At 45.2% G+C, this 23877-nt stretch overlaps 1 protein-coding gene across 21 annotated transcripts in view; it reads left to right on the forward strand.

Moving 5' to 3' along the window:
* The window catches only part of LOC142503955 (complement factor H-like), a 721803-nt gene that overhangs the window by 177572 nt on the left and 520354 nt on the right, over positions 1 to 23877 (forward strand). For 18 of the 21 annotated variants that reach the window (XM_075616940.1, XM_075616959.1, XM_075616947.1 and 15 more), the window contains one exon: positions 23474 to 23647. The exons of the other annotated variants lie outside the window; for them this stretch is intronic. In XM_075616940.1, coding sequence (XP_075473055.1) covers positions 23474 to 23647 — 174 coding nt within the window. The remainder of the gene's footprint in view (positions 1 to 23473; positions 23648 to 23877) is intronic. 21 annotated transcript variants of the gene reach the window in all.

Raw genomic sequence — 23877 nt, forward strand, 5'->3', positions numbered from 1 at the left:
CCAAGCTGGTCGCCCCTCTTAATCTAAATCCTAGGGGCCCTGGGATTTTAGCGGTAGTGTCCGCTGGGTAAGCCATCCCCCCCTCCCTCCCCCCGCAAATCCTGTGCTTGGGTTTTCTTGAGTGCAGGTCCCTGAATGATCGCCGACCGTGGTGCCAGATCCGCAGTGTCCCAGCTTGTGCATTGACTCCGGTCGCAGGGGTCGCGGGGTCAGATGGCAGGCGCACCTAGGACGTCATCCTCATGACGCGCCGCCATCCTCCAAGCTGTGGCGCCGCCTCCACTGTCTTCGCGCCCCCAGCCTGGATTCCCGCCACATGTCTCTGGAGATGGCTGCCTTCTTCTATTGTAGCCAGCAGTACCTGTAAGTGACCCCCAGGTGGGGGGGGGGGCGGTGAAAAAAAGCTTCTGCTGGTGGCCATGCGGTCTGAGGGGAAATGGGGAAAGGCTCCTTTAAGTGCTTATTTGGACTTGGCTGCTGTAAAGGAACTTGGCTTTTCACTGGGTAGCAGCCGCGGAGGTCCCCACTCTGCTCCAGGACTTCTCCAGCGCTGCATCAGGCTCCGGATTAAGGTGAGGAGGTTGGGAGGGACCGGGGCTAGGGGTTCTCTGCAGCAGACCCATCCTGGTCAGGAAAGCGTCGCCATCTTCTGCCCTCCACAGCGTGTTTGCGACCCCATTTTTGATTACCAGGAGGGCAAATGGAAATAGCCAACGGTATTTTACTACCTTTTCTTGTAGAATCCTTGTAACTGGACCCAGATTTCTGCGTCTAGCGAGGGTGGCGGGCGAGAGATCCTGATAGATCTGGAGTTTGAACCCATCGAACTCCACGGATCTTGCTTCTCTTGCTATCTGGCAAATAGAGTCTTTTATTCGGTAATAGTGGAAACGCACTATGATATCTCTTGGGGGGTCTCCTTCTTGTGGCTTTGAGCGCAGCGCCCTATGGCACCGGTCCAGGTGCAGATCCTGCTCAGTTTTATCTGGGAGCAGATGCTCCAGCCACCTTTGCACAAAGTCCTCGGGGTCATTGATGGTTTCTGGGACCCCCCTTATGCGTATATTGTTCCTGGGGTCCTGGTTCTCACTGTCCTCTTGCTTATCAGCAATCTCGCGGACCTTTTCCTCCAGTTGGGAGACATTTTTATTAGTTTGCTACAGGGCCCTCGTGTTAGCATCCATTTTTGTTTCCAGGGTCCCGGTCCGTTCGCCCACTCCGTCGAGGTCCCTTCTTAGGTCCCACAGTTCTTTGCAGAAGAACTGCTTCATTTCCCCGCAGAATTCACGGAGATCTTTTCTCCTGACTAGCTCCTGGTCGTCCGCTTGCGGGGCCAGTCTCTCACTATCCGACTCCGGCTGCATGGTGGGTGCAGGTGAATCGGAGCCTCCTGATGCCGCCGGGGTGCTTTTATTAAAATATGTCTTGACCGAGGGGTCCTTTTGTTTGGACTTCGCCCTGGTTGGCATCCCTCGGTATTCCGACGGGTGTATCTGCCTAAGGGAGGATGTCGGATTGATTTTTTTGCACCGCTTTTATTCAAAATTCATGCCGGTGTGAAGGGAGCTAGAGACCTATGCTTCCATTCACCCTGGCTTCGCGCATGCGCCTCCAATCAATACAAGGTCTGAAAGTTCCATCCTTCTTATTTACGAAGAAGAACCCTGCTCCAGCTGGTGAAGTAGATGGATGAATAAAACCTTTCTTCAGGTTCTCCTGGATGTACTCGTCCATAGCCTTAGTTTCGGGGAGAGACAGAGGATAAGTCTTGGACTTAGGTAATGTGTAACCAGGAATCAGGTCAATAGGACAGTCATATGACCTGTGTGGGGGTAGAAGGTCAGAATGTACCTTATTAAATACGTCCAGAAACTGGTGGTAAACCGTAAGGAGGTTCGTCTCAGGAATGGTGGTATTCGCTAGGAGTCGCTGTGGTTCGCCTGACCTTTGTTCCCAAGTGATGGGGTTGGTTGATGTCCAATTAATCCGTTGGTTGTGTAGTTGTAACCATGGCAAACCTAGGGTTATGGGTGTTCCCAGAGCCTGAATTACGTAGAGGGTCAGGGTTTCTTTGTGATTATCAAAGGAAAGTACAACCGGAACCGTCTCTAATGAGATAAATGCCGGCGTGAGTGGATGCCCATCAATTCCGACCAAGGCGATGGGGATCTTTTTCTCCACGAGCGGTTTCTGGTAGTGTTTGGAGAACTCTTGATCCACTAAATTGCCTCCGGCTCCGGAGTCTATGAAGGCTACTGTGGAGATGCGGAACTTACGGCCTGAGAGGCACACGGGTATAGTGAGTTTCTTAGGGAATCCTTTTTGGGGAAGGGGACGAGGAGACATAACACCCACGAAGAGCCCCTTCATACTCACTGGATGTTCCCATTTTCCAGAGATGGAGGACATTCTTGAGTCAGATGTTTTTGAAGGTCCGCAATAATAGCACAATTCCCCGGCGCGGCGGAATTGCCGTATTGGTGTGCGAACCCGTTGAATTCCCAACTGCATCGGTTCGGACGAGTCCAAGGAAGGACGGAGCGGTGAAGTAGACCTGGGGACTGTAGTTGTGCTGAGAGAGAGAGAGACGAAGAGGTTACCGAGCGAGTGCGCTGGCGCTCCGTGCAGCGTACCTGAATACGTTAGTCCACTCTAATCGCCAGAGTGATGAGATCCTCCAAAAGACCTGGCCTGGGTTGGAGAGAAAGTACATCCTTGATGCTGTCTGACAGTCCTTGCCAGAATACGGCGACGTAGGCCTCCTGTTCTCAGTTGGTCTCGGTTGCAAGGGTCCGGAACTCTATGGCATATTCAGTCACCAGTCTTCGCCCTTGAGTAATCTGTAAAAGAGAAGAAGACGCCACCTCCCGACGTGCGGGGGAATCAAACACTTGCCTGAATTCCGTCTTGAAGGCTGAGTAATTCTGGGTAATGTCATCTCGCCGCTCCCAGATGAGGGAGGCCCAAGCCAGTGCGCTACCCGTTAACAGATTATAAACGTAGGCCACCTTCTTTCGGCCAGTAGAAAACTGGTGGGGGGCCATTTCAAATTGTACCTCACATTGATTAATGAACCCCCGAAAATCTGGAGATTCACCTGCGTAACGTTTGGGGTTAGGAATCCTCATATCTAATTCAGTCTGGTCTGCGTCTTGTGGGCTCGACATAATGTTACGCCGGTGCTGCCCGCAGACCAGACCCGTCCCCTGTGCTGAGGTGGGATGTAGGGATACACGCACCCGCAGCAAAGGGAGCGCGTCCGGAGTGTGGTGTTAGTGTTGCCAGGCCAGGTATAGTAAGGAAGACAATATTTGCCAGTACCGGTAGAAGAGGAGTAGTTATTGCCGTTGCCAAGATCAGGAATTGGAGAGTTGCGGATGGTCGAAGGTATAAGCCGTGTTACAGGGATGCCAGAAGTCACGAAGTCCAAGTAGAGCTGAAGTTGAGAGCCAGAGGGGGTAGTCGTCCAATCCGCGTCAATACCTGAGGAGTCACTGAGAGAGTAGTCAAATGCTTCCATACAGAACTATGTCGAGCGACGAGTGATGGGAAGCACAGGCATAATAAGGCTGGGCAGGCCAATGGGAAAAAGGGTCAGGCCTGGAGGACTGCAAGGAGTCCTCCCTGATAGGAGGGAGGTGTTACAGCCCAGCTGAGTGTAATCATTGATTTGCATGGAACTGTGTGATGCTTGGGGGCGACGCCTCACTGCAGGAGCAGTAGTTAAAAGTGCTTTGTTAGGCGTGTGATCTGTAAGTTTTAAATGCATGCACATAACGTCTGGGGCTGGCGTGCGTCTGTGCGTGGATTCGGTGACTGACGCGCGTATGCGCATGGAGTCAGAGACAGATGCACGTGTGCGCATAGATCGCGGAGCTGGGGACACACGCAGAGGCTGCGGTTCAACAGGCACCTCTTCGGTTGGTGCAATCCTGTGATGGCGAGGAGCAAGAGTGCCAGTGGCAGACAACGGAGGTATGTGGGAGTTGCGCTGCAGACGCTTGGATGCCTGAGTACCGACGGGAGGTGAGTAATGGTCGTGCTGACGGCGCTTAGACACCAGATTCCTTACACCATGACTACGGGTTGCGGGTGCTCTTCTGCTGCATTGTACCTTTCTACGAGGGTCACCAGCTCGTCTGCATTGTGGGGGTCACTCTGACTGACCCAACGGCGTAGGGCAGAGGGAAGTTTCCTCAAGAACTGGTCCATGACCAACCGTTCCACGATGTGTCTTGCTGAGTTGATCTCGGGTTTTAGCCACTTCCGAGCGAGGTGGATGAGGTCATACATCTGGCTTCGGGTGGCTTTATCCAACGTGAAGGACCATGCGTGGAACCTTTGGGCGCGAACAGCCGTGGTTACGCCGAGGCGGGCGAGGATCTCGAACTTCAATTTTGCATAGACGTTAGCTTCGGCTGGCTCTAGATCAAAGTAAGCCTTCTGGGGTTCGCCGCTTAAGAAGGGTGCGATTAGATTGGCCCACTCAGCTTCTGGCCATCCCTCTTTCTGTGCCGTGCGTTCAAAAGTGAGAAGATAGGTTTCAACATCATCCGAGGGCCCCATCTTCTGAAGGTAATGGCTTGCCCTGGTCATTTTCAGGACTGGGGCTGCCTCTGCCAGTGGAGTCTTAATGATAGTCCCTCTCAGGATCTCGAGTTCCTTCTGTAAGCCCTGGGCGAACCATTGTTGCTCCTCTCTCAGCAAGCGGTTTGTCTCTTGCTGGGTTGCATTCGCCTCTTGCAGGGCTGCATTCATCTGTTGCTGGTTTGCATTCGTTTGTTGCTGGTTTGCATTCGTCTGTTGCAGGGCTGCATTAATCTCTTGCTGGGCTATTAGCAGCTGTTGCTGGGTTGCATTCGCTTTTTGCTGGGCTGCATTCGCCTCTTGCAGGGCTGCATTCATATCTCTCTGGGCAGCGACATTGCGTACCAGCGCACTCACCACGTCTTCCATCTTGTTTGGGGGGAAAAAAACCTTTCTTTTTTTTTTTTTTAAGTTCTTTAACCCGCAGACCTTTTAGTGTTCTGCCCGCATTCTCCACAATATGTGACAAACGGCTTACTCCGGGGCTCCGCCGTCTGTCCGGGACTGTTAGAACACGGTCTTTTAGGGTAGGTTAAATGACGAGGCGTAACGTGCTATTCCTTTAAACAGGCTACTGCCTGGTTTATTCAGTCCCAGGCACTGAGACTGCCACACGGAATACAAAAATAATACATAAGCAAACAAACCCTGCTCGCCTGAGCAATAACTTAACTAAGGTTTTCCCTGACTGGGGTTGGAATAGCTTATCCACTTCCAACAACAAAAATAAGGAACTTTGCAGTTTTAGAAAAAAGGAACAGAATGGTTTAACCTGTTTGGTGAGAGGCGTTTTCCCTCTCTGCTTCCAGCAGCCTTCCTGCCTCCAGGCTCTTGGAGTGAGGGAAGAGGAACCAGGAAATCAGCCTTAAATACCTGACTTCTAACTAGCAGGACAGGTGACAGAAATCAGGCAGCAGACAAACTCTGGTCTGGATCCCTCATCCCTCAGTTCCAGCACTTGCCAAACTGTGGGATGGAGTGCATGCATTCTGAGGCTGCACTTAGCCTAAAAAGGATAGAAACTGTTCAGTATCCTGGGAGCCCTATATATGGAATTTATTACCATACCCTGGTTTCTGTCACAATATACACAGCTGCGACCGCCTTTATCCTAATGCGGCCGTATCTGCGTCGCTCTGATAACCGCGGCCATATGCGGTCGGTTTTGGTTTTTTTCAGGAGCGGTTTGCGATATGTTAGCACTCGGATTTTTAGCGCTGTCTGCAATACTGCAATACCGTCTTAAAACAGGTGGGCGTTCGCGAGCTGTTGTCTTAAAAGTCTAATAGCAATTCAACCTACAGTACAGCCGTACATTTTCTGCAAGTCTGTGTGTGCGCGCGCAGTACTTGTAAATTGGAAGATTTATACAGTATTACAAAATATAACGTCGCGTCTTCTTCGACTATAAAATGATCACATTTCTATATGTATATTTTAGTAATCAATACTTTTACTTCTTTTCATACTGTTTTTATATTATGCGCATGCGTGTACTGTACAGTATGTCTCATTTGAACATTGTTGAAACGCATACTGTAGGCATGTTACAGTATCACATTTCGGCGCTTTAAACATTATGATGACGTTTTGAAAATATTTCTTTGGACTGATAATCCATCATACAGCGATCTCCCCATCACCCCCGCACACACAAGGCTCAATGATTTCAACTTCTTATCTACTCCTCTTCCACACCATTCATTTGTAATGGATGGCTTTCTGGCTTGACTCTTCTGAGAGTGGCCTTACATTCCTGCACATGCGTGTATAACTTCCCCATTCAATTAGAAGTTCTACAGTAGTCTGAAAATAAAAGTATCTATATTTTTTTTTGTTATTTCTTTTCTTGACATGTGCCTGCATAACAATTCTTGATATTCTTACAATCAAGTTTTACAAATATCTATTTTTTCCGGTTATTGACATGTGCCTGCATAACAATTCTGGATATTATGAGAATCAAGTTTTACAAATATCTATTTTTTTCGTTTATCGACATGGGCTTGCATAGCAATTCTGGATATAGTCAGAATCAATAAGTATTGTTGCTTTTTAATTCTACACTAGTCATGCACGTTCTGTATGAGGTGGGTGCATAGTTAGTACTGTGATTTTTATTTGGGGGTGGGGGGATCAAAACATTATTCTGCCCAGTTGAAAATATGTCTTTGTAATCCTTCATACACCTTCCCTCCTCCTCCCCCCCCGCACACACACAAGGCTCAAGGATTTCAACTTCTTATTGACACCTCTCACAAACCATTCATTTTCAAATGGTTGGCTTTGTGGCTTTAATCGTCCCGAGCCTGCTCTCACAGTTCTGCGCGTGCGTGAATTCTCTTTGGGACCTGGGACCTTGTTGATTATTAATGCACATGCGTGTGAGAATGAGAATGACTCGTCCATCCACCCCCCCCCCCCAACCCTTTGAGGCTTTGTTAACAGTACATGTGATAATCCCTTCCCAAATTTAATATGTTAATCTGATTAGCCCTTCTGGGCCCTCCAACCACTTGCCCCCCCCACACCCCCCCACCACTTCACACACAAGTCTTACAACATGAATAGAAATGTTTATCCACACCTTCCCAAATTTAATATGTTAATCTGATTAGACCTTCTGGGCCCTTTAACCACCCGCCAGGGGAGGGGTTGTGTTTCAAAGATTATGATTATCGTGAATGTAAATAAATATTTATTTTATTTTATCAGGAATAAAAAATACAAATAATCATGAATAATACAAATTTCAGTCTTTATCTTCTTTGTACTGTAGTTCTTCTGTCAGTTGAAAATTGAGGGCCGGTGGATAATTATGGAAGAATGAAAAATACAAATAATCATGAATAATGCAAATTTATAATAATAAAAACAGTACACTGGCGACACACTTTATTTGAGCTCGGCTAGTCCCACGAATTCGGGTATACCCGGGTGTATTGAGGTTTGTGACTGTTTTCTGCCCGAGTGCATTGGGTTATTTTCCAGGCAGGGATTGAAGCATTTTATTACCGCTGGCTGCAATACTGCACAGTATATATATATATATACTGCATTACAATTCATGAATTTATGCCATCTGGTAGACACGCGAAGCATTGCAGCCTATTAAATTCTAATCATTATCATTTAACAGATCAGCCGCCCATCAGCAAGGCATGAACCCAGGCTGGGAAGGCAAACGCAACGGGGCTTGTCAGAGGTGAGGAGCGGCGCATTCCAGGTATCTGCCAGGTACATACTGGGTATTTGCTCGAATAAATTGTGTCGGTGCAGTACGTGGGACTGACCCTTTAACCCATTAAAGTAATACAATTTTTTAGTCTCTCTTCTTCGTCATGGCCACATTGCATTCTGTAGTTCATTGAGAGAGGGTTTTTTTGTGTGTAAATCATGACTGTAGATACACTATACACACCTCTCCCCACCCGTCCTTTTTTTGTGCAGATCTCTCTGAAAAGGAAAGAAAAAAATGAGTGCAGTTAAGTGCATATAATGGCATTGTGTACAGTACAACTATTATATTGGACTATGCAGTTACTACTGTCAAACTGCTGTATACTGGAACTCATTATACATTAAAACTACTGTAATATACTTTGTAACAAGATTGGTTCTGCAGCTCTCTCTGAAAATAAATAATGAGTGCAGTAATGTGCATATAATGGCAGTAGTACAACTACTCCATATTGGACTATGCAGTTACTACTGTCAAACTGCTGTATACTGGAACTCATTATACATTATAACTACTGTAAAATACTTTATAACAAGATTGGTAGTGCAGCTGTCTCTGAAAATAAATAATGAGTGCAGTTAAGTTCATAATGTATACTGTAAAACAATCTGTGCCATACAGTACTTACCTGTATCATACTGTACTTGGTGTGCCTGTACTTACCACACTACAGTACAGTACTGTACCATACTACCTTCCTGATGCATGCCCATTACGCTCAATGACAATGGGCAACACAGTCACAATATGGTCGATATATTTATTACATCATTCCACGGTGAGTACATCGTTCCAAAAACTCAGTATGCCATTCACCAACTCATCCTTTTTTGAGGGTTTCACCACTTTTCGGATATGATCCTTCAGCTGATGCCAGACCATTTCGATAGGATTGAAGTCTGGCGATCTGCCATTGGAGGGGGAAAAAAAGGACAATTAGTTAAAGAGATACAGTACACAGTAAAAACAGTGGGAAAAAATGAGACACGGTTACCGTACTTACTCCGCTGGCGTCTTCACCCAGTTGATACCGCAGGCTAGAATATGCGCAGTCGACTCGGTGTGTTTGGGATCGTTGTCCTGGTAGAAACAGTGACCATCTGGGAATTCACGTGTGATGTATTCCACAATCTCAGACACTATTTTCTCTTGGAAAAAACTTTATTCATGATTCCTGTAACAAAAAAAAGATAAGTGCTCAAAATAATGCACACTACAGTAGTACAGTACAGTGCATAAGGCTACAGCATGTGACTTTGTGCATTATTTTACCATCAAAGATGACGATGCATTATGGTCCACGCCTAGAGATGGCACCCCACACATGCATCTTCACTGGGTGTTTTGGAAGTGGCTTCATATTTATGCGTCCTTTTTTGTGGAATGCAAAGGTGGCAAATCTATCCAGCAATACAGTAGACTCGTCAGTAAAGATGCAATCCTGAAAAGTTTTGCCACTGTCGATCCATGCCTGTGCCTGGACCACTCTTGATCTTGTTGACGTCCCTTATCATAGGGTACGCTCTGAAATGACAACGAATAATTTTATAGGTACAGTACAGTTTCTTAAACCACACTTTTACCTCCTGTACTGTCCAGTACTAACCTCACACATCCATATTTCCATACAATTCGGCGTCTCATCTTCTTGATGCTGGTCTCTGATACGGTTAGATTGTGATTTTTATGCAGAGTGTCTTTGATCCTTAAGGCACTCTTCTCATCATTCTCTTCACTTATTTGGTCAACCAGAAGAGTTGTCTCACTACAGTATAAAGGAAAAACAACAGTACGTTATAGTAGGCCACAAGTACAGTACATCATTCAAGCTCAGGCCTACAGTATGGCTAAATATATATAATACTCTATACTGTAGTTATATAAATTTACAGCGATATAAGTAATAAAAATATATATATATATATATATATATATATATATATGTGGAAAGCGTAAATAAAAAACACAGTCTGAGGTTATTTTGAAACAGAATAACACGTGAATTTATTCAAGTCAAGTGCACAACGGAGACAGCTTCAAAACAAAAGCTCTCTAAATAATAACACGATATGCCATATATTTATACCCTAAATCCTAAAGCTCCACCCCTTTATGGGGGGGCTTGCACGTCACTAAACATTACCTCATTTTGTAATACATAACAATATTAAAGTTGATGTCATTTTGTAATACATAACAATATTGTATAACTACCTGTCAGCTAGAAACCATTCTGGGGTTAAATGGGATGTGCCTATACTGTCGCCTAGCAATATGTTATGAGAATAAATTCTACTGCAAGAATCTAAGCTTATCTCATGGGTTCTCATAACTTTTAGCCTGTCTACAATTTGAAGCTGATTGGATGAGGAAGGGTCAATAAGGGTCAATAAGAGCGAAAACATTCCTTTCATCTGCTTCACACATTTGTCTATAAAGAAATGAAGCACAGAAATTAGACTCACAAAGACAAGACAAGATGGCGGATTGAAATATTCACACAAAATGGCTTCATCCTAAATGCTGTTATGTTGTTATGCCAGACCCCCTAATGTCTCAACTTTGTCATATATATATATATATATATATATATATATATATATATATATATATATATATATATACAGTAATATAGTCATATAAATATACAGCGATAACAATTATAATAGATATATACTGTTATATTTATAAAAATATACTGGTACTTTAGGTGTGTGTCATACTGGTTACAGAAAAGTGAATGCCAGAAACTCACTGTTACATGCTAAAAGCTGTCATTCCCGCCCTCTGACCAAGGGAATCCCAAGGGGACAGTTCCTGCGTTTACGAGGGAACTGTTCCTCGACGGAGGACTTTGTTCGTAGGGTGGAAGAGATGAAGGGGAGATTTCTGTCAAGAGGATATACAGTACAGTTATGGATCTTGATCAGGCCTTTGATTTAGCTCTCTCTACTGATAGAGAGTCTCTAATCAACATGGATAAGAGCATGGATAAGAGCCATTCCAGACAAAAGTGTCCTGTTGAGAACACCGATGCACCCTACTTCATCACGGGATACAGTGAGCAAGCAGGGGCAATTAAATCCATTATTTGGAAACATTGGGGTACATTATCTCTTGAACCCCTGATCCATAATATGGTGTGCTCTGGCCCTCGCGTGGTATTACGCAAAGCAGCTACGTTAGGGAATACATTATCACCTCATATGTTACGGCCAAAGACGTCAACTGGTAACATGTTTTCATTGTTTCCTAAATGATTAGGCTCATACATGTGTGGACGATGTAAAATTTGTCCTAACATGACTAAAGCCACACATTTTTCCAGCCGAGATGAGACACGCAGGTACAAAATCATTCATCACATGTCAAACAGAATGTGTCGTGTATCTATTGATATGTAAATGTAGCAAACAGTATGTAGGCCTCACGAGTAGAATCCTTAAGATTCGTATTCTAGAGCATTTAAGGCTGATACGGAATAAGGATATGCTGCATCCAGTATCATTACACTTCAACACCTGTCCATTGGGTTCAGTGGGATCATTACAGTGTATTGCACTTGAACATATCACATTACCCCCACGGGGAGGGGATCGTATCAAACTCTTGCACCAACGAGAAGCACACTGGAGCTTTACGCTTAAAACACTGCAGCCCAATGGAGTGAACGTTGAATGGGACCTGCATTGTTTCCTTTGACATCTGTACATTATATGATTCTGCTTTATTGTTCAATATTATGTAATTGGATTTAATCATTGATTATTTATTAATGGTTTAGAGTTTTAATGTTATTGTTGCTTCTTCACTGTTGACCTACCTGTTTAAAAGTTTCTAAAATTATTTTTTTGCTGACAAATTTGTCCACCAAAAGTTGACCCAGGGCCATGATATATTTATATATATTTGTTGATTTTGCATGATCTAAAGTTTTGTGTGTGACTCATGCTTCTATTGTATATTATATATTTCATTGTTTTGATCTATTTACTTCAAAGCCAATTATTGATTATGTCTGCATTTTGCATTTGTTCCATTCTAGTGCCCCTCTGTATGTTTATCATATTTTTCACTTATCATGTGGACTTATTTGAAGGGACTTCTAATGAACATTATTGTAACAATTGTAGAAGTTTAGCTTCAAGTATATATAGCAGCCAATACAGATTAGCAGCAGTTCCCCTGACACAGACACGTGGTCTTGAAACGCGCAGGGCTTCATTTTGAGCCTCCAAGGACCCCGCAGCTGATTTCCTCAGCAGTGACATCAACCGTAACAGGAGCAGTTTGTCGGAAAGCCGGACAAGCAGAACAAACACGTCCCAATGGCCGTATCACAGCAGATAGAAGCTGTAGCAGAGGCAATCACAGGACGCTGGTACCCGCCGCTGCAAGGCTCCGGATGCCACCACTCACTGCTGTATACCGTCACCGCCACATGAGGAGAGACAGCCGGGGAAAACACACGTATAGTGGTTCCTACTTACAGGCACCAGTCCTCAGGACTGATTGTGAGAAGGATTCCAGTTTTAACTTTCACTTGGAGAAGTCGATTCTATTAGGATCTTTTTGGGCTAATACATTCTAGCCAATTTCCAAGCTTTTTAGCTTATGCAGCATTTTATTGTTTTTTAATATGTGGATAAATTGTATCCTTTTGAGAGCTTTTCTAATGTCATACTGCACAGGTCAGCATTTGTTTAATCCAGATTATAGAAATCTACATTAGTGTCAAAGGTCATGCACCATTGGTGCTTTTGCATCTTTTTTCTTTCGTCATCCATATACATGATTGGGTGAGACCATGACAAGAAACAATTTGGATACTAGAAATTTGCGAATTATCCCTGGAATCATCTAAGGGTTTGGTTGGCTTAATAGACTCTTCTTTATGATTGTCATCATTGGCGCCATATAGGTCATTTGCATAACCAAAGCACACCACAGATTACAATGAGTGACATGGAATAGGTTATATTACTCCATTTTCAGTCAAGACACATTACACCAGACTGACCACTTCTAGGGCAAATAAGAGAAACTTCGCTGCAGAAGTACAGATACTGTATAGCAACAATTACTTTTTTAGCATCGAATGCCCAGTATCAGTATTATCGCTCCGGTAGGTCTGATCCTGAAGCATGGATCCCCACAGTTAAACCGTGACAGCCCTATCTCCGGAGCCGCAGCTTTAAGCTTTTTCTAGCACAGCTCCGGAGACAGTAAGTCTCGATATATATCTGTACTATGTAGGCAATCGCTTCTAAAAATATTCAGAGTGTTTTAATGGTTGGGACATACCAGAAGAAGTAAATGAACTCTATAGCCAGATTAACAAAGAGAACAGCACTTCAATGGGAAGATGGAACCTATGGAATGTGAAAAGGGTTTTATAGCTTCAGCGTCTCTCTTCCTGATTACCTGGTTTCCTAAGGTCTCACTGACCCCTAATCACTACGCTATGACTGTCTCAACCTGATTTCCTGGTCTCCAAACGTCTCACTGACCCCTAATCACAACACTGTGACTGTCTCTGCCTGATTTCCTGTCTCCTAAGGCATCACTGATGCCTAATCACTATGCTATGATTGTCTCAGCCTGATTTCCTGTCTCCTAAGGCCTCACTGATGCCTAATCACTACGCTGTGACTGTCTCAGCCTGATTTCCTGTCTCCTAAGGCCTCACTGACCCCCTAATCACTACTCTCGGACTGTCTCGGCCTGATTTCCTGTCTCCTAGGGCCTCACTGACCCCTAATCACTACGTTGTGAAATCACTTCATGTTAGTGAAGCTTCAAAATAGTATATCCCTATATTATTGCTGCGGCAGACTTTATTCTAACAAATCACCGGTTTGTCCCTGGCTTGTTCCTGGAATGCGACGCTGTTCACCTGGATCATGCCGCATTCCTTTTGCGTTCCCAGCCACGGGTCATGCCCGGCTGACGCGCGGTTGATGTGTTAATTGATAATGGTTCAGGATTTAATAGGCTGCAATGCTTCGCGTGTCCGCCAGATGGCATAAATTCATGAATTGTAATGCAGTATATATATATATATACTGTATAACAACAACCCCTATAACCCCTAACATACACATACAGTACTGTATATGCACATCAATGATACTATGGCCGGCGGGGGCGAGATGTGTTTGCAGCAGAGAGAGATCCACTGCTCTCTCTGCGCAAACATCGGCACATTAAAAATTATTTAAAATACATTTTTATTCATAGTGTAGATGTGCAGGGGGTCTCCGGAGCTGAACCGCATTGGTTTCAGGTTTGGGTACCCTCTGCTTCCCGAGATACAGACCCCTTTATGAGGTACCGGTATCCCTCTGCATTTAAAGATCCCAATCACGTGACCGCGGCATGTAAACCAAGAAGAGGGATACCGGCACCCCATAAAGGGGTCTGTATCTCGGGGAGCAGGGGGTCCCCTGACCTAAAACCACAGCGGTTCAGCTCCGGAGACCCTTGTGTGACAGAGGCTTGGGGGAGAAAGGATGTGACGTCAATGAAAATCTGTCACATGGTACTAGAGCCAATCAGAGTAGGGATGGAGTTCCCATGCTCTGATTGGCTACCGTACCATGTGTGGACGGCCATGTTTCTTTTAATGACGTCATCTTAAAGGCAATTGAAGCAAAGCCATTCTGATTGGCTGTGCTTTCATTGCCTTTAAGTGACGTCATCATTTTTATTTTTATCGGCCAAAACACATGGTTTTCACGGCCCAATCAGGACCGTGGGAACCATGACGAAAATGTGACGTCATAGGCCTTTAAAAGCCTATGTCGTCTCATTTTGAAGCCAGACGCCGCGGAGGAAGGACCTCCGGAGAAGAAAAAAGACAAGGGCGTGGCCGAAGGCGGGAAGAAGACCCCGCCTGGAAGAAGATAGAAGAAAGAAGAATACAGATGAAGATGGATTACAAGTAGAAGACCCGTGGATTGATTTGGATTTTTAGTTTAATGTTTATTTTTTATGGTTTATTATTTTATGGGTTCATGTGCCTGGTGGATTGGTTCGTGAGTAAGGTGCGCAACGGGAGTCGGTGGGGCCAAGTAATGGTAAGTGAACTAAAGAAATGTATTAAATTTAACTTGTTAATTTTTTTAAATGCTTTTTTAACATGTGTATTTTTTTTTTGTGGTATATTATTTCTTGCCACTGTATGTATGTATGTATATATGTCTAGAGAGATATATACATACAGGGTAAGAAATGATGTTATTTTAAAAGCTTGATTTGATGTGTTTTAAATTAATTTGTCTATGCTGCTATGCTTTATTGTGTGTTTAAAGTATTTTAAAATTAGATAGATGTAATTGTTGATATTGTATTGTGTGCTTGTGTTCAGGGTTAGCCTTGGTTTTAAAGTTTGTATTCTGGTTGGTACTTATATTTTTTCACATGCTAAATTGTTCTGCTCCAGGCGTGAATTAGTTAATTGTTTCATTGTTCGGGATGGACTGTCAATTGTTTAGGAATGTAAATAATGATTGCTAATTGATTTTTGTTTACTTGATTGGTTAAAATAGTTTACTTGTTTGGAAGTATTTGTATTTTGCTTGCAATGATATTGTTAACATTCATTTGCAGAATGTATATGGTGCATAGATCTTATGCATCATTTATACAATGTAAATTCAATGTATTGATTGGAATGTGAGGTTTTTCATTGGCCTTTGATGATTTAGATTGTAAGATCAGTTAGGATTATTAAAGGAAATTCATTGTAATGTAGTGTGTCTGTATGGAGAAGTGTTATTTGTAGTACAGTATGGTTTTGATAACCCTTCTACATTTATTTGTATATTGGTTCATCATGTGTGTGTGTATATATATTTATATATATATATATATATATATATATATATATATATATCTCTATATATATATATATATATACTGTATATATAGTTGCATGATGAAGCCACTGTACAAATTCATGGGTGAAGGGTGGGTATCGGGCCAGTGTGGCTTAACCCCTTAATTACCTTTGCGGTTATTATCTGATAAGGTGTTTAAGGAGTTAATTAATATCTGAATGTACTTGCAATGTATTGGCTTTGTATTTGCTATGTATTTTGTGGGCAAGACAAGGATGTCGCTGGCGACGGAGACTTCTTATTGATGAGGTCAGTAGTACTTTATTTATTTGAATATGCTAGTTAATTTTTTTAATAATGGGCAATTAATCTATTATCCATTTCTGGACAATAGTTATTTTGCACATTATTGTACTGTAGGTGTTGGGGGGGGGTATGTATTGAATGTATAGGCCAGGTTTATTTTTTTTACATTAAGGGTTTGTTCCGTGGTTCTGCGTGGGACCTCTGGAGAACACCTGGGGGTCTCCTCGGGTATCTCACGGGTATCAGGCTGGTGGTTCCACGGGTGACACATGCGGGGATGAAGCGGTGGCCTCACATCTGTGGGGGCACCGCGGACCCGTAGTCTGCGGGGATGAAGCGGTGGCCTCACATCTGTGGGGGCACCACCGACCCATAGGTGCGGGGATGATGATGTGTGGTCCCACTTCTGTGGGGGCACCGCGGACCCGTAGTGAGCACTCGTGAGTTCCCCAGACCCCCGTGGGAACCACCCGAGGCCCCGCAGACACCTGTGGGTCTGACCCGGGGCTCCCAGACATCCACGGGCCTACCGTGGGAACCCAATTGTGGCCCACAGTAACCCAAGGAGACCACCTGGGGGCCATGGTGCTGGCGGGACCCACCAGCAGGCCTCCAGAACCTTTATGAAAAGGGCTGCTGGTACCCTGTAGGTCTGTCAGGTGCCCCGCCAGCCCACAGGGGACTCGCGTGGGGCTGCGTTATGAACCCTGTTTGTAAAAGGATAAATCTTGTATTTATGGGGGGGCACAGGGGGTGGGTAATGTATTTAATAAATATAATGATGTTTATTGTGGGCCTGTGTATTGTTTTTATTGGGGGTACTGGGGGTGGGGGGGGTTTCCCCAACGGTATGTGGGTAGGCCTCCCTTGTGGGTAGTGGGTGAGAGTGGTTAGGCCTGATGGGGCGGGGGGTTAGTGTGGGAGGGTATGTAGGCATCCCGAGTGGTGGGTGAGGGTGGGTTAACCCCTTAATGACTGTAGCGGTTAATAACTGCTATGGTGATTGAGGGGTTAGGGGACATTACTTTGGATGTTTTAATTTTTGTCTCTGTTTTCAGCAGCGGAGGGGCCATGGGCAGGATGGGGCGGTGGAGGGGGGGGGCAACGGTATGTGGGTAGGCCTCCCTTGTGGGTAGTGGGTGAGGGTGGTTAGTAGGCCTCACGGGTGGGTCATTGGCAGTGAGACGCTGCATTATAGTGTATGGACATCGGGATCCCCCTCCCCCTCCCCACATTTACATACACTGCACTCACAGAAACACAGGCAGGGAGATTTAACCGACACAATAGGGGGAGGGGGCTTTACATAGATTACAGTCAAGGCAGGAAGGTTTAACACACACATTAAAAATATGTATTTAATGTATTTATTGTTTATGTATTTTAAATACACGGGGTGTACTGTATGTTGTTTATTGCAATGTTTATTGGGGGCAAATGTCCCCAATAAACATGCTATTCTGCCTTAACCCTTCATTGCCTTAGCGGCTATCAGCTATGGTAATGAAGCAGCATTTCTGTATTTTTAATAATATTGTGCAGGAGCAGGGGGTCCCCTGAGCTTTGATTTCTGGCTCAGGGAACCCCCTGCTCACTGTACAATATTATTAAAAATACATTCATGCTGCTTCGTTACCATAGCAGATAGCCGCAAAGGTAAGGAACGATTCTTTATTGATGTGTGTGTTTTATTCATACTGTAGATGTGCAGAGGGTCTCCGGAGCTGAACCACTGTGGATTTAGGTCCGGGGACCCCCTGCTTCCCGAGATACAGGCCCCTTTAGGGGTTGCCGGTATCCCTCTGCTTGGTTTACATGCCGCGGTCACATGATCGGGACCTTTAAATGCAGAGGGATACCGGCACCTCATAAATGGGGCTGTATCTCGGGAAGCAGAGGGTCCCGGGACCTGAAACCAACGCGGTTCAGCTCCAGAGACCCCCTGCACATCTACACTATGAATAAAAATGTATTTTAAATTTATTTATTTATATTCATGTATTTATTTATTTAGATTTATTTATTTATTTTTTGGGCGGCTGCTGTGTGTGAATTTTTTTTATTGTGGGTAGCGGGGGTGGGTGAAGGCGGTATTAGCCCCAACGGTGCTTGTTTAGGGCTTGCGGGGGGTAGCGGGAGGGGTTAACCCCTTCATGACCGTAGCGGTATTAACTGCTACGGTCGTGAAGGGGTTAAGTGCACCCGCAACCCCCCCGCAAGTCCTAAACTCACACCAAGGGCCAAATACCCCCTTCACCCACCCCCGCTACCCACAATAAAGCGGGCACGGTGGGTTAACCCCTTCATTGCCTTAGCGGCTATCAGCTATGGTAATGAAGCAGCATTTCTGTATTTTTAATAATATTGTGCAGGAGCAGGGCGTCCCCTGAGCTTTGATTTCTTGCTCAGGGAACCCCCTGCTCACTGTACAATATTATTAAAAATACATTCATGCTGCTTCGTTACCATAGCACATAGCCGCAAAGGTAAGGAACGAGTGTTTATTGATATGTGTGTTTTACTCATACTGTAGATGTGCAGAGGGTCTCCGGAGCTGAACCGCTGTGGTTTTAGGTCCGGGGACCCCCTGCTCCCCGAGATACAGACCCCTTTATGGGGTGCCGGTATCCCTCTGCTTGGTTTACATGCCGCGGTCACATGATCGGGACCTTTAAATGCAGAGGGATACCGGCACCTCATAAAGGGGTCTGTATCTCGGAAAGCAGGGGGTCCCCGGACCTGAAACCCACGCGGTTCAGCTCCGGAGACCCCCTGCACATCTACACTATGAATAAAAATGTATTTTAAATAATTTTTAATGTGCCGATGTTTGCGCAGATAGAGCAGCGGATCTCTCTCTGCTGCAAACACATCTGCCCCCGCCGGCCCATAGTATCATTGATGTGCATATACAGTACTGTATGTGTACAGTACTGTATGTTAGGGGTTATAGGGGACGGCTTCAAAGACAACAGCTCGCAAATGTCCCCACGCGTTTTTACACGGCATTGCAGTATTGCAGACAGCGGGAATAAAATGCTTAAATCACGGGCGCGAAAATAACGCAATACACTCCGGGCGAAAACGACACAAAACCTAACATCACCGGGATATTCTCAAATTCGCGGAACTAGCCGAGTTAGAATAAAGTTGGTCGCCACTGTATATACTGTGGTGCCGTCGCTGCCCTCTAGGGGCTAGAGTGGGGCAGTTGTGGGACTTTACAGCTCTCATAGTGTTAATTATTCTGGACAGGTCTGTGTAGCTGTGAGTTAATGAGCTAATTAGCCTAGCCTGTATAGTCAGGAAGTGATACAGAGATCCCCCCCCCCCCCATGCTGCCAGACACACACTGTTGAGAGTTAAACAGACAGGGTGAGAGAAGCTGCTGTAGACTGATCTGAAAGGAGACCTGCTGCAGGTACACTGGGTAAAGTGGGGAAAAGAGTTTAGTTCTCTCACGACTAGTTAGGGACTAAGCAGTATTAGTCAGTACTCCTGGAAGGAGTTAGGTCTTTTATTTCTGTTTTGTGTTATGAGTTAACCCTGTACCTGCTTTATACCCTGTAAATAAACCCCTGCTTAGAGTAATACAGTGTTTCCTGCCTTTGATCTGGACAAAAGATCCGACGCTGGGACTGAAACATTACAATTGGTGGAGTTTAACGCGGGCAGTCCACAAGGCAGTGAAAGGGGAAAATGGAGGAATTTCTGACCTCGCTTCAGCACAAGCAAACGGAAAATTCTGCAATTTTAATGTGGGGTTTGCAGCAACTGGCAAAGACCCAAGAGGAGATGGCAAAATCCTATAATGAGGGTTTACTACAGATGACAAAGTCACAAACTGAAAGCATAGCGGCGTTAGTACAGCAGATGGCACTGTCCCTACATCAGACGCTAAAAGAAGAGCAAAACGAGGCGCAACTTTGCCTACACCAGGAGCTCCGAGGGTTGGGAGAGAAAATTACCGCCCAGCCTAGAGTGGCCCCACAGGTCGCTCACCAGGTACAAACGCACCTCATTCAGAAAATGACAATGGACGATGATGTTGAGGCGTACCTGTCAATCTTCGAGCGCACCGCAGTACGCGAAGGGTGGCCCGCAGAGGAGTGGGCGGGAATAATTCCTCCCTTCCTGGTGGGTGACTCACAACAAGCCTTTTATTACTTAGAGCCCGAGCAAGCTAAAGACTATGACACCCTTAAGGCGGAGATTATGGCACGACTAGAGGTCACCCTCGCGGTTCGTGCTCAACGGTTCCATTCCTGGCGTTATGATTTAGAGAAGACACCCCGCTCTCAACTCTATAACCTTATACACTCTGCAAGGAAGTGGCTCCAGCCTGAGGTATGTTCCATTGCTGCAGTTGTCGAAAGAGTCGTTATAGACCGGTTCCTGAGAGGTCTCCCCCGCACCATCCAGAAGTGGGTGAGCCAGAGTGACCCCAAAGACGCCGAACAGTTGGTCGCTTTAGTCGAATGTTACTTGACTGCCGAAGAGATGTCCAAGAGCTCAAGTCCAGATGAGTGCGCCGGTTCTCACTTCCTGCGCTCCAGGAGGTCCGATAAGACTGTTCAACCGAATAGGAATCCCCAAGGACTCACTGACTTGCGTAAAGGAGTAGGGAGTCCCACAGCACCTAAGATGGACTCTGGTCTCGTTGTTCCCAGTAGACTGGAGACAAAACGCAGACCCAGTTTTGGAAGGTATATAGAGTGCTACAGATGCCATGAACTTGGACATGTGGCCGCAGTTTGCCCTCGGAACACAGAACCAATGGAATGTAACTTTTCTTTGGGGCAACATGCGCGCTGGGTTTCTACGCTTCAGCACAGTTCTTGCAGTTCAGAAGAGGACGATGAGGACTCCTATGTGGCCCCGCCGAATGAACAACCTCCGTGTGCAACAGAAGCTGCAGGGAAAGGTTACCCCGTGGCATCAGAAAAGACCAGAGGTGGACTACAACACAGAGCGCTTGGCGCAATCGTCACAAGAATGACTACTAGCCTTGGCATGACAAATGGTACCGATACCGCCATAAGCAGAAATCCAAGTGAGCCAGACCAAAAGACTGTTGACTGGAAACGGTTCTATGAGGCATCCCAACAAGACGTTCAACGCCTCATCGGCAAGCAAGAAGCTTCTCAGCGAGAGGTCTGCACGTTAAAAACAGAGCTGGGTAAAGTAAAGCAGCAAGTGCTACAGAAGCGACTGAGTACCCAGTGGGTCCCCGCTTAGCAGCATGATGAGCTGAAGGCCACCCTGAGCCTTACCAGAGCATCACTGGAAGCGGAATAGGAAAAAACTAAAAATGTCCAAACCTTGGAATCTGAAAAACTGAAATTGGATAAAAAGCTTCTAGAGCTAAAGCAGATAACTGAACACACGTCCCAGCAACTCACAGCTATAAAGGAGGACAACCTCAAGCTGCAAAAAGAGCTGGAGAAGCAGAAAGCCTGCTCCATCACCAAAAATCAGTACTCCCAGGAGAAAGAGGCATGGGAAACAGAAGCAGCAGCAATCCTAGCGACAAAAACTACAGAGATCCAAAATCCGAAGGATGCGCTGGCACAAAGCCAGAGCAAGCACCGGGAAGAGATGAAGGCCCTGAGAGGAATTGAATTGGCAGCTGCCTTGAGCCAGAAAAGAAGCATAGAAGGACAGCTTCAAGACCTGAGGAAGGACCTGGAGTTTGAGCGTGCTGGCCGCAAGAAGGCAGAGAAACATCTGCGTGACCTAGGCGAAGAGCTCGAAGCTCTGATGACTGAGTGGGACACTACGCTGGGCTCTATTATTGCTCGGCAGAAGGTCTAATGAAAGAAAACCTTTAAGAAGCGGTGGATGTCAGACAGGTCTGACAAAGATGTTGGTGCACGGGCCGCTCACACGACTATGTTTCGCTGGGTGGAGGGATATGTGGTGCCGTCGCTGCCCTCTAGGGGCTAGAGTGGGGCAGTTGTGGGACTTTACAGCTCTCATAGTGTTAATTATTCTGGACAGGTCTGTGCAGCTGTGAGTTAATGAGCTAATTAGCCTAGCCTGTATAGTCAGGAAGTGATACAGAGATTCCCCCCCCCCATGCTGCCAGACACACACTGTTGAGAGTTAAACAGACAGGGTGAGAGAAGCTGCTGTAGACTGATCTGAAAGGAGACCTGCTGCAGGTACACTGGGTAAAGTGGGGAAAAGAGTTTAGTTCTCCCACGACTAGTTAGGGACTAAGCAGTATTAGTCAGTACTCCTGGAAGGAGTTAGGTCTTTTATTTCCGTTTTGTGTTATGAGTTAACCCTGTACCTGCTTTATACCCTGTAAATAAACCCCTGCTTAGAGTAATACAGTGTTTCCTGCCTTTGATCTGGACAAAAGATCCGACGCTGGGACTGAGACGTCGTAATACATAGACTGATATTGGAGCCTCTATTTGTTTCCTGACTTATATACCAGTGACTCCTAAGTTAAAGTACCCAACATATATTTCAACCTTATAATGTCGCTTATATTAACAGTTTTTTTGTTGAGGATTTTAACAAAACAATCTGACTTTGTGTGATCTTTGTTTTTGTCCAGTTGTGTGTTTTATTACCTAGATTTCTGTACGGGATCACAGTTGGTTCGCAGACTGACAATAGGGGAAATACTGAACATGGGGTCTGTTTTTGACATTGCTGTAGCACCCAACTGTCTACTCCAATCTTATTGGAAGGAGACCCACCCATGTGCCAATGTCTACTGGGGTCCCTCCATTTATACAGTAACGTCCCTTTTAAGCAGCATAATCAACTTGCCCCCATTAACCCTTTGAGTGCAGGAGGGGCCGTGGGGCCAGATTGCTACATAATCGCTCCATCACTGATGACGGAAAGGAGGAGGAGGAGGAGGACCATCTCTCTTCCGTTCCCCATCAGTGCAGATTCACACAGGACTTTATCTCCCCTAGTACAACGAGCAGGATTGTGTTACGTAGTTACTACATCATGTGGCATCTGGAGTGCAGGAGCACATGCCGTAGTAGCTATGTCTTTGGGTACTCAATGGGTTAAATTAATCTACATCATTGTTCTGGGCCCTTTGCTTATGTCATACTTTTATCTACCATCTTCTACAGTAAATGTGAATGTTTCTGCTCCTGCGTGTAGTATCCATCTAATCCCTTACTATTAAACATTAAACACAGGGTTTATTAGTGAAGCAGCAGAAGTGAAACACCCAAATCACTTCAATGTACACCCTTTTATATCATGTCATATTATAATAGGAAGGTGTGTGTGTGTGTGTGTGTGTGTGTGTGTGTGTGTGTGTGTGTGTGTGTGTGTGTGTGTGTGTGTGTGTGTGTGTGTGTGTGTGTGTGTGTGTGTGTGTGTGTGTGTGTTCTTTATCTAATTCCAAAGACAGAAACTAACAGGTCATTTTATTGCTAACTGAGCCTTTCATTATTTCAGCAAAAAATCAGCAGCCTGAGGGAAAGTTTATTTAATTTCTTACTTTTTTTTTTTTAAGAAACGCCGTGCACTATACCAAGAAATAGTAATATTAAACCACGTCCCAACAAGAGCAGCTACCAAGTAAATGAGGAAGTTACATTCTCTTGTCATGGAATCCTCAAGTTAACTGGATCAGACAGAAGCCGGTGTTCTGACGATGGTTGGCGTCCACAATTACCAACTTGTGAAGGTAACTTAAACCCTACAGCTTCCTTAAGTTACTTCCCCTAATATCTCTTCCATCTTCCTCTGCATAATGCCCCTGAACTGTGTAACTAACTACTAATATTGCATGACTCATTCTGCTCTCTGCCATGTGTCAAAAAGATGTGGATGGTGTTCCCACAATAATATAAATGTGAAAAAGTGGAATAGTACAGTAGTGAATAAACATAAAATATTCAATATATCTTGGGCTGA

The sequence above is a fragment of the Ascaphus truei genome, chromosome 10 (assembly GCF_040206685.1).
Source record: "Ascaphus truei isolate aAscTru1 chromosome 10, aAscTru1.hap1, whole genome shotgun sequence".
Taxonomy (NCBI): Eukaryota; Metazoa; Chordata; class Amphibia; order Anura; family Ascaphidae; genus Ascaphus; species Ascaphus truei.